The 12344-nt window shown below is 39.0% G+C and overlaps 1 protein-coding gene across 2 annotated transcripts in view; it reads left to right on the forward strand.

Moving 5' to 3' along the window:
- The window catches only part of SIN3B (SIN3 transcription regulator family member B), a 1843877-nt gene that overhangs the window by 293612 nt on the left and 1537921 nt on the right, over window positions 1-12344 (forward strand). For both annotated transcript variants that reach the window (XM_044090740.1, XM_044090739.1), the window contains one exon: window positions 5120-5392. In XM_044090740.1, the coding sequence (XP_043946675.1) occupies window positions 5120-5392 (273 nt within the window). The remainder of the gene's footprint in view (window positions 1-5119; window positions 5393-12344) is intronic.

A 12344-nucleotide genomic window follows, 5' to 3' on the forward strand; every position in this document is an offset into this window, starting at 1 on the left:
AGAAAAAATAAACGTTAACCTAGATAAAAAAAAAATGATGTTGCAGCCATCTACACCTTCAACACAAAAATGACCACCAAATCTTTTGGACATCAGTATGTAATCTGTTATATCTGGGGGACAGACAAGGAATCTAACCCTTGTCATACTAGCTCTCCACTAGAAATTGCAACCTTATTCACTGCCTACTGTATAGAAAGCATTACCTCTCTAACTAAAAATTCTTCACCTCCCATCCAGTGCTTCTACCACCCTCTTAACACCCAGTCTTAGTAACTCAACAAACAACAGGTTACACTAAAACCAACTTTCTCCATTCTTTTTACCACCACCCCCCTTTTTCTCTACAGGCATAAAAACTTTCTCGGCAGCACCACCAAACTACTCTTGCCACTACCTGTCTTCTGCTGTGTCTCTTATACGATACACCCATCCTAATCTACCTTCAGGCTACAGTTAAAAATAATCTGGAGGCATGCTGTAATAAGTTTGCAAAATATGCCACAAACAAAGAATACTGCAGCTTCCACTGTATTGCCCTTAAGACTTTGAATAGTCTCATACTGCCTCACCAATTAGATTACATACAGCTCATCACCACACACATTATTCACAAAGCAGATGACTGCACTACTTTTACTCCTATTCTCTGTTCCTGTCACCCTACTAGACTACTTCAATTTAATGAACAACAGTGCAGCATATATAAACTCCAAAAATCCTTTGGCCAAAGTCTGTACTCGTATTCTTTGTTAAAATGGAATTATGTGTCTGCAGATTAGATCTACCTCTAACCTCTCCATATTCAAACTACTGCTAAAAGACAACTAAAACCTGTGCTCCTACACTACCCCAGACTAAATTAGTCTCTCCCTCCTTCCACCATCAGGAAATTTTTACTTTTTTCCGATAGAAGGGGTTAGTAAAGTCTATTTCACAGACAAATATCAAGTATATTTTTGCCTAGGCTATATTTTCTAGTCATATGTATTCCAAAGAATGTACTCAGTGTGTTTAGTGTCATATCTGTGAACTTCAGTTTGCGAATATCTGTTGACAGTGTTCTTTTCTAACTTGTTACAGCGATCCAAATATTTGCAGTATGCATGTTTAGGTTCACACTGTATGAGCTGGCACTGAATTTTTGCTTGGTTATTATATATATATTTTTTGCATTAGGCTTTGTAGTAACTTTAACTGTAATCATATTATGTCAATGTGGAGCTTTTCTTTCCAGGCCTCTGCTGAAAATGTGATATTGTCCTATTCGATCTTTCCCAGTAAACAAATGTAAAATAAAAATAAATAAATAAATAAATATTAATGTATAGTGTTTGCCTATAATAATCTGGTTTTGCCTGTTCTCACATCTTTTTGGCTTGTTGGCACTTTTATTTTTCATAGCGGTTTCCTATAATAAATTTAATAAAATATTGTATAAAACCATATCCATATTTTTATCTCTACCATTTTTTAATATTCCATAGGGAAATGGGCTCCCCATGTAGCATTACCCATCTTAAATGTTTAATATTTAATTTTTTGTTGACATATTTGTCCCTCTAGACCCATGGTTTGTTTTTCGGGAGGGGGGTGCGGGTGTCACCAATAGGTTGTGTAAGTACGTAGTAAAGTAAGACACTGGAGAAACTTCCCAACTATTTGCAGTCCATGAATTTGAGCGGTTTCTTTCATTAGGGTTAAAAAGATGGAAGACAAAATGCTAGGTACTGCCAAGGTCGACATAGATGGAGTGAAGACATATTGTCGGTCCCAGGCTGTGTATGCAGAGTACAGCAAGCAGTCAGATTCAGTTTACATTTTTTGGCTACATCTGATGAACGGAAGAGTCCGCAACTTGACTCTGGACTAAAATTTGTTTTTGTTGGAAGTGGTGGTATAAACGGCCGAAGGGCCATTTGGAGAGCTTTTTGTAATTTTGGTAGTAGTGTATGGTGCAGAAGGCATCTTAGAGTTTACCCAGAAAGAAGTGCTCCTTAAGGGAGAAAAAGAAGAGTCATCTAGGGATATATTGATTGTAGCTATTGATGCAGTCCTACAGGGTCCTGTATTTGTGCCAGAAAGGTCATGCCTGCTGTGTCATATATTTATGCATGGAGTAAGTGACATTCAGTCTACCTGAGAAATAATTTTTACTAGGGTGCAGGTAACCACTTCTTTGGGCAGATTTATCAGTGAAGTAAGGGTGTTCATTTTGGTAATGAAAGAGTATTTGAATTGTGCAAGGAACAGTAACCGTCTCCTATTCTCATTTGTGAAGTATGTCATTACATAAAAGCAATGACTCCTTGAAATATGTTTTCATGGACAAAGTTGTGATTCAGACTGAATTAAGGCATATGTGCAGAAATAATAGGACAAATTATGACTATACACTTGGGCATTGGGAATGTTTGGTACAACATGTAAAGAATAGCAAAATAAGGCAGGTAATTTATTTGTTGTATCTGATGAAGGCTTAGTATTTAACAATGGCAATGTCTTTCAGCCTTTTGCAGTTATGGGTTGCCATAGCGGATCACCGGTCTGCAGATTGATTGGCAGTGGATTTTTATGGTGCCGAGTTGCCAGCCCGACCCCCAACTTTCACAGAAGGCACACGCACCTACTTGCATGTTTTTAAAGATCACTCATTCACAGGGAGGACATGCAGACTCTGCACAGAAGGAACGTCAGCCGAGAATTGAACGGAAGAACCTCTTGCTGTGAGGCGACAACGCTAACCGCTGCACCACCCTGGCCAAATAACAGTGGGCAGACCAAAAATATCTTTATGCTTATTAGAAACATTTGAAACACATTGCCCTGCACTGTTTTCTCATTGTGTAATAATCAACGGGTATGATTAGCACAATTGTCAAGTGTTAAGTGTTCGCTGTGTGGTATACAGGGATAAAGCTCTGACTACAAACTTGATGACCCAAGATTGATTTATTAGCTAGTGCTTTGCAGGGACTGTTCAGGGGAGGGTGGGAGTGCACGGTTTATTCTGCTGTGCCTGTCAGGGCTGGAGGTGTGTATGAGATGGTAGTACTGATTGGCTGATAACTCCCATGCAAGTGGAAGCTTGCATGTTAACAGTGACTCTAGAACTCGCCCCATGCTGGTGATGGTAGATGTCAGTGTACGTGCGTGTTAAATATTAAGCACTCACCAGATGCGACTGACTCATATGTAATGTAATATTTTACCTCTTTGTAAAATGTATTTAGTATGAAAAATGTTTTTCTATGTATGCCTGACTGTTCATATAACTAGTTTAATATTTTAATTGGCACATTTTTTGACTGATTATCATACTATCTCAACTGTGATGAACTATATAAAGGTTTTGTTTCTAATGGAACTTTTCTCTTTGGCCTCCTGAGAAAATGGGTTTTGCATGGCTCAGTTGGACATTTCCAGTAAATAAATGCATTCAGTCAATAACTAAATAAATATTCTTTCAAAAGTTGTATTTCTTAATGGACTGTCATACTTTAAAGTAAACGTTTAATAAATAAATTAAACATACTATTATAGTTTTGCTTTGCAGGTACTACAGAGGCTGCTGCCATCCCATAATTAACTGAAAATATACACGTAATTCCAGTATTTAAAAGTAAAATTTTAATTGTTTTAGACTTGGTTCTAAGCAGCAACCTCTGTCATTGTACATGAAAGTATTATGACTAATCACAACATTAAAGTTACGTTTTCTTTTAGATTTAGCTGTTCTGTGCAAAAGATCTTATCATTGGAACACATCTTCAGAACATGGTTTTCATAGCGATGCTGGTGCTGGAGGAGCTGGCAGGGGTGGATGGGAGGGAGCAGTCAGCTCTCTCTCTCCCACCTGAGGTGGGACGACTGCCTTTCCCTGTGTTGTTGACCTCTGCAGGAGTGTGGCAACCCTGTCTGGTGTCTTTTCATCAATTTCATCACCTTTCTCCTAACTGCCAGCATGTTGTTGATACAGAAGCTCACATTGCTAAGCTTCAGACATCTCCAGCATATCCAGCCAGTAATCCCATGATTTGCCATAAATCCTGTTTGATCCTTTCTGGTAATACCCCCTTATTTAATTTTAATACTGATCAGGTTCATATCATCATCCCCACACCCAATCTGTTCACCCTGTACCCTTCACGCAGTATTGCTAGACATCACATTTGTTCTGACCTTTCCCCCCATTTCTTTTGCAGTAATTTGGCACACACTTGCACTAGAGTTTTGCCAGATTTGCATTGAATGATGTAGTTTACTTTAGTAAAAATTGTTTACCCATGGTACAAGTAGGGGACTTAATGAGAGAGCCATGTGAATCACTGTGAGACTATTGTGCAATATCCTTGAGAATTAAAGGCACATGTGAATCCACGAGTGTTGGGGGTACAAGGTAGCAGTTGGGTTTTTTCTTTTCTTTTTTTTTTTTTCACTCAAATAATATGGCCATCTGTGTTGCAGAGTTAGTAAGCATAAATGCTGTTTTGAGTAACATGAAGACAAAAGTGTGAATCATATTCTGCAGTTTGTGACATGACTGTTGGACCAAGACTGGGCCATATATTTTGTAATTGGCATAACCTTTGAACATTCCTGCTGAAGTTTCTTACTTGGCTATTCGTGGTTGGGGAAGTAGAAAGTAAATTGGACAGCCAGTAGTAGCATTTCTGGCCACAGGGCAGCCAGCTTGTCATAATGGGAGTATGCTAGATGTGTGACGATATCTTATTGGTTACTTAATGGGGTATATGAAGTAGAAAAGGCTTGTATAGATTAAGGAGGTAGTATGTAGCAGATACGCTAACAGCAAACCTGATTTACACATCTGCATTTACTTGTTGATAAGACTGCTTTGGGGGTGAAGATAGTGAACTTGCATAATCTCTGTCAGCATATCTAGGGAATATGAGGTCTGAAAGATGTGGCAGGTTAGAAATGAAATATTTGCTGTAGTGAACGGTTGTATACCCTGATGAAGTGGTAATAAGAAAGCATTGTCAATAGTTAGTCTTTAAAAATTACTTGAGTTATTTAAGTATTGAGAAATGTTTACAAATACAGTTTTGACCATATTTTTTGTGAAGCTTACAAAATCTTCATCTCTCACTGCCAGGTGACTCCTGTGTCCAGGAAGGGCACTACTGCTCTCAGTGACTCTACTGCAGGGACTGAACAGAGTGAATCTCCCACATCGTTAAACCACACTGACCATCCTGCAGATTCCATACAGCAAGCAGGTCATGAAGAGGAGGCTACAACACCGACACAGGAACCCCACCTGGTAGAATTTGATAGCGCCATAAGTTATGTCAACAAAATTAAAAAACGCTTTCTTGATCGCCCTGAAATCTACAGAGCTTTCCTGGAGATACTGCACACCTATCAGGTATGTGGCACAAACTTTAGGGCCAGGGGTCATAACAAGAAATGCTTGTTTTAAAGTTGTAGATACTCACTGTCATGTAATGTTCACTGACCTCCTTGTGTCATTTTTAGAAATCTTATCTGCGTTTGCTGCGCTTTATTCTTTCTTGCATCAAAAATAAGCATTTTCCAGTTTTTATTTTTCCTTCCGTTGGTTGATGCAAGGATTTGAACTTAATAACATTTAGAGGAGTATAGGCAGTTCAGAGGTCTGTGTGTGTATGTATGTATGTATGTATGTATGTGTGTAAGCAATAACTACACTGACAATATAGCTGGCTTAAACCAAAACAAAATATAGAGTGAATATATCATTATAATCACAGTAACAGATTAATGTTTAAGAAGCTTTTACTGCTCTGTTCAGATATTTGCAGTTGTATAATCGTCTTTGGTCTTGGGGTGGGGGAACCTGAGTACCAGACCAAGTGAAGAGGGTGCTGTACCACTCAGGGATTTGTTAATCCTTGGTTTAAGGAAAGTTCTAGTACTATTAATTAGTGGACATAAGTTCTTAATAAGACAGTATATGAGTACCCATGCAGTGACAGCAAAAAGGCTTTCATTTTATCGAAAGCCAGCCAACACTTTTTTTTTTTTTTTTTAAATGCACTGGTATACACTGTGATTGAAGAAAGTCAAATGCTGGAAACACTTACAGATTTGCATAACTGCTAGTGAAACAGAAAGCATATTGGTGGGATCTCTACTGTAACAGTGGTGTAAAAACAACCCTTTCCCAGTTACAGATCAGGACTCGTATCAGAATTCTAGTAATCATACAAGATAAGATTAGGTGTTTTGGGATGTAAATGCCTAGTTTCAAGGAGGCTCAGTGGAGTTAGAATCAGGATTAGAAATTTTAAGATAGAAGAAAGATAACCTATTTATATTGTTTTCTGTTTTACATGTATAAATGTATGAACAGTTCAGAAAGGTGTCATGGTGCTAACTGAGATAACAGAACTAATGATAAAAGGATTTACAGAGTGGAAAAGAATTTGCTGCCGTATTACATGGATACTTCAGATTGGGTTCTGTTAATTGAGTTATATATTTCCACAGCCTTTGTGTCCTTAGAGACTTGGAGATGTAGGCAGGATGCACCAGCACAGATGAAATTAACCAGCATGTTGTGTATCCTCACCAGTAGCTGTACTAGAGACTGAAGGACCGGTAATAGAAGAACACAGGAGAGAGGAGACCTTGCAGCAAATATTTCCGTACTTCAGGTGAATGAACAAAGCCCAAGAAAGAATTTAACTTTCAGAAAGGACAGCATTTAGGAGCATTGATTTGGCAGTCCATTCACTAAATATTGATTGTCAGAAGCAGTGTGAAGAAGTATTGTTTTGTTCATGTGTGGAAGTGGATACCTGGGTAACGTTGTACTTTACATTTTTGTTATGAATTTGAGTCCATTACTTTCTGAAGCCTGAGCACAAGTTTGGTGCTAGTCTTTCCCTGTGATCACACCTCAGTAGTAAGTGCTGTTCCAGCAGATCCTGCTGTAGCCATTAGTGGGATATTTAAAAGCTCAACTTCACGCAGCAAAATTATTTTTTTATTTTTTTTTTTTTTAGTTTTAAAGGTGCGTTTTGTGTGTCATCAGACAAAAGTATCTCCCATTTGATTCCTTGAAACCTGTAGTATTTTTAAATATATTCTGTATTCACAATCAGAATATTTTTAACATTTTAGAGATTTCATCGGTAAAGCTAGTTTAGCTACATATCAGGCATTTTTATTGTGGTTTGAAGTTGCACTTTCATTTTGAGGACTTATTTCTTACATGTTTTGAGGTATACTCTGTATTTTTTCAGGTAACATAAGCAGGATTAGCCATGGGGGTGTAGTGAGGAATGAATCATGACTGAGTGTTGTATTGATCTAATGTTTTATTAACAAAACTATAGAGGTCTTTCTTTTTTTGTTTGTTTATTGTATTAAGTATGTTATACTTCTAGTTAGTTTGAAGGCACTGTACTGTATTTAGTTGTAGAACAGTCTTTTCTCTAAAGGTTTGCAAACCATACATAACATTAGAAGAGGGGCAGGCTATAACTTTATATATTTTTAATTGCAGTCTGTGGTAAGATTGCCATTAAAGGTTTTGTAATAAAGATGATTCATTGTCAGTCGTGAGTAAAAATTAAATACATGTGCTTTTCTGATGCTGTTTATCTTGCTATGTAATGGAAAGCTAGAATAATGTGTATGACTTTGTAAATGTTTTCATATTTAGGACATACCCTAGTATTCCAAAATAGTGCAGGTGTGGTTGCGTTCAGCCATATTCTGTTTACCATGTGTGTGTATACAAGACCAAATGCTCATTAAGAATTAATAGTGAGAGAAATCAGTGTGAGTAGCCAACTTTCTTAAATATCTCACTAACAGCTACAGCTGGATGTGCTGGAACAGCACCTACTACTGAGGTGTGATTGCAGGGAAAGACTAGCTCCAGACTGCTTGTCTGTTCTGCGCGAGTGTTGATAAGGCTGAATGTGATCCCATTTGCAAAGCTGAGGCAAGGAAGAGAAGTGGTTTGGAAGCCTTAAAGAGCCACGATTCAGACTTGTTTATCTATTTTTGACCAAACTGAAGGGTGGAAATGGGAATATAGGAGCGTGGTGAAAAGGGAGAGTCAAGCAGAGGCTAAAACATAATGTGAAAACCTAAGGAATGAGCAAAATGGAGATGGGGAAGGTGGGCTAAAGTTGTTGTGGGTCAGGTGCCTGTTATTGATGTATACCAATAGAAGGTAAATTGGGGAAGGTAGTAATGAAGGTAAGAGGGTTTAGGGTAGGAAGTAGGAGCACACAAACAAAAGAAGACTGACACACTGAGGGAAGGTAAGCACAGCAAACAAGTGAGGCACTGAACAACGAAGAGAATGGTGATGGTGAGGATTCAGCAACAAATGAGGGCTGGCATAGACACGAAAAGGAATAGAGCACCAGGATATGGGATAGGGTGGAACTGTGCACAGCTGCCATCCCTGCCAGCTCCGACCCAGTAGGCACTTACTCACCACTCTTGGTTCCCTCACCGCTGTGCTCTTCTCAGGTCGTCAAGCCATTGTAGGGCAAGGATGGGACTGAGCGTCACAGGAGGTGGTTCTGTATGTGACCAATGGCTTCCTGTTAAAAAAGCTCCCTCAACTGGGTCTGTCAGCTACCAGTGGGTGTCAAGCTGACATCTCCACTGGCACTGCTACCGGCAGGTATAAGCACACTACTGTCCAGTGCATAGTAATGGCATGTGTTACACAAATGTACAGATAAAAAGAAAAAAATGTAGCTCAGATGTGTAGTTCCTTTACTACATTACAAGTATTGTACTCAAAAGAACCACACTCACTTACTCCAAACGGCACACTACACAACCAAGGGTGGGAATCGAGCACATGGTCATCATAGCATGCAGCCAGAAAGACAAAATATTACGGGTACTGTACTCTAAAGAACATTCACCCACCCCAGATTACTAATGATGGCATATTATGAATCCAGTTGTGGAAATTGAACCCACAGGCAGTCAGAAAGGTGAAACATTATGTTGTTGAGCTACTTACACAATCTGACTGAAGCCTACAGTCAAACATAAAGTAATGATGTATGTGAGAAATATTTAACTTGAGTATTCCAATTTTTAGTGGAGCCCTTGGAAGCAAAGCTCCACTACAAAACACAGTAATGCAAAATTCATAGCTGATGCATTTAAAAGGGTAAGAAAATGGGTATTGTCACATGTCTCGTGTATTCTAATGAGGCAGTGAGGCTGGGTATGCATTCAAGTCGTTTATTGTACATAAACACATCAAGAGCTGTAACTGGAACATATACTTCAAACTTCATATGCTTACTGACTCATTACTTCAAACACATTCACATATGCATTTCCATTCAAGCTAGCACTCGCACTGAATGATTATGCGAAATGGCACTGACTTTGCACATGCTCAGTAACTTATATGCACTTGCTCTCTGACTACAGTGGCTGACTAGGTTCAGTATACACACTGATCTACACCCTCCCTCTTTAATTTTGTTCAGCATTGCAAATAGGAGAACAAAGACATTTTAAGAGCTAGACATTATATCAACATTTCAGTAAACAAGCAAGTCCAAGTTGCTGTGTATTTTGGATTCTGTCTGGAAATTCTACCCAGTCTGATAACATAGAAATTCTAACTGGGTTTAGCAACAGGGACAGTCTCCGGGCATTCTTTCACAACTGGAACATCAGGGATTGCATCAAGATTGTTTGAAGGAAGCACACTGTCCTTTTGGATTTGAACAGGTGTAGAGTCACTCTGGGAATTAGTCCTTGGCACAGGTAGTCTGCTGCATCACTAGTTCAGAGACCGGTAACACACATCTTCGATTTCGTCTGAAATTCATTCCTTCCGATTTGTATGTTGTAAGATCTCGGTTCCTCACAAATATTCTTCATGATTCCCACTCAGTCGTATCCTTTAGATGTTTGCATTCTCACAACTTCTGCGTGTAGTAATGTCTAAGGGATTTACTGGTCTTATTGTAGTACAACTTTTGTGGCTGATGTTTTTTTCGAAAGTTGAGCCTTGACCACTCTTTTGTTCTTTACGTTTGGTATTAACAATTATTTACTGTTTGGTAGAGTTGTTCTAGTCTGTCTGGACATTAATCTCTGGACAGGTGAACCAAGCAAGTTATCTCGAGGAGTCTTTCTGAGATTGAGTAAGTTAAGGAAAACATCTGTACTATGTCTCTGGATTTCTTCAACAAACGTTTTCACTCTGAACTGTGCACGTTCAGCTAACCCATTGGCTTGTGGATACTCGGGACTACTGGTAATGTGAAGTAAGTCCCAAGTCTCAGCAAATTTCTTAAACTGCTGACTTGTATACTGTGCACTATTGTCTGACATGACTTTGTGTGGACACCCATGGACAGAAAAATTTCTCTTCAAATTTGTAATGACTGTGCCGGTTGTCAGGTTAGGAAGTAGGTCAATGTCAAACCAATTTGAGTAGGAGTCCACTAACACGAAGTAATGTTGACCTTTCTATTTGAAAATATCTGTGGCAACTATCGACCTGGTAATTTGGTGTAGTTGAATGTGGTTCTTTTTGTAGTTGCGGTTTGATACTGTTGCAAATTAAACATGCTAGTTTCCTTCTCTGTATCTTTGGACATAGAAGGCCAAAATACAATGCCTCTTGCCCTTCTTTTTGGTTGAATCAGTACCTGGGTGATCACGATGCAACATTTTGATATATTCCTGTTGTAATGCTTTAGGAATTACCACTTTTAGACCTTTCATGATGATTCCATCTTCCATCATGATGATCACCTCTCTGTAAGGAAAATACTGTTGAATGTCAAGTGGTAAGCTAGTTTGTCATGTTGGCCATCCTTGACTGATAATGTTTCTCAACTTCTGGAGACCTGGGTCTGAAGCTGTGTGATTTCTTAGTTCATCAAGATGTGAAGATGAAAAGTTCCTGACTTCCATGACTTCAAAGTTTTCTGTTTCATTTTTATGCTACTCTGTCATTTGTCAGGGTGCATATGACAAAGCATCAGAAAGGTACAAGCATTTGCCCTTTTTGTAAACAATATTGAAATTGTACTTTTGCAGTTTTAACATCATGTGTTGCAATCGTGCTGTGGCAGTATGCATTGGCTTTTTCAAATTTGTCACTAGTGGTTGGTGATCAGTCTCTGTTTGGCTAGGTCTGCCATAAATATAGTCCTTGAACTTCGAACATGTGAACACTACTTCCAAAAGCTCTTTCTATATTTGTGCATAATGCATCTCTTTTTGAGTTAAAGTTCTTGACACACAGGCTACTGGTATGCCTTCTTAAGACATGCTGCACCAAGGCCATACTTTGAAGCAGTACAAGAAAGAGTTACAGGTTTGTGAACATCATAATATCTCAATGTTGTGGGTGAAATGGCAGTTTTCTTCTTCAGAATATCAAATGCCCTTTCATGTTGTTCCAACCAGGACCAGTTTTACATTTTTTTGTCAGTTCACGTAATGGTGCAGAAAGCTCACTCAAGTCTGGGATGAACTTTCCTAAACTGTTGACCTTACCTAGAAAACACTAAAGATGTGACATTCTCTGGAACTTGCATCTCAAGAATTGTTGATTGCTTAGCTGGATCTGGTTGTAATCCAAAAACTGGTAAACAAATGTCCCAGATAAGTAACTTTTCAGTTTGAATTTACATTTCTGAGGATTCAGTTTAAGATTTACTTCATGTGCACAGTCTAGAACTTTTCTGAGGTTTATATCAAGTTCGTCTTCACCATTGCCTCCAGCAGTAATGTCTACTATAACATGTAGATAACCAGCAAATATTTGATGATCTTCGTGTTTCACTGTTGCAGTCATCACTTGTGGGTTATCCTTGCTGGGTAGCCTTCGGCCGGCCTGAATACCAGAGTAAGGATTTCCCTCTTGCGTCGGCTGTTCAGAGACTGTGGCTGACGTCAGGTCATCAGGGCTGTAAAGGATGACGGCCGAGACCGTTACATTAGTCTTTCTTGCCTTGGAGCCCAAAGCAGAAGCAGTTTTGCGAGTGCATTGGTCGGCTATTGCCAGAGTGAGGAAAACCGTCTAAAGCTAAGTACCCCATTGGGGAACATTTTCTTGTTTTTAACCAATGTCAAGAGAAAGTCAGTAATTGTCTCAGTTCTGGAAAGCAGATCCCACACTGTGACTTGCATTCTGTCTGCATCACTTGTTTAGGCCCAGACCACGACTTCCCCGGGTGTCTGTTCTCTGCCCTGTTTAATGCTAGAACCATAAGAAGAAGAGCTGAAATTGTAGCTAGGCATGTTAGTGAGTCTTTTCTTCAATGCTGTATGGCGTCACTCTCTCAACCGGCTACTGACTTACCTAGAAAAAAGAAAGA

The sequence above is a fragment of the Protopterus annectens genome, chromosome 13.part0, assembly GCF_019279795.1.
Source record: "Protopterus annectens isolate FY-2018-M chromosome 13.part0, PAN1.0, whole genome shotgun sequence".
Classification (NCBI taxonomy): domain Eukaryota; kingdom Metazoa; phylum Chordata; order Ceratodontiformes; family Protopteridae; genus Protopterus; species Protopterus annectens.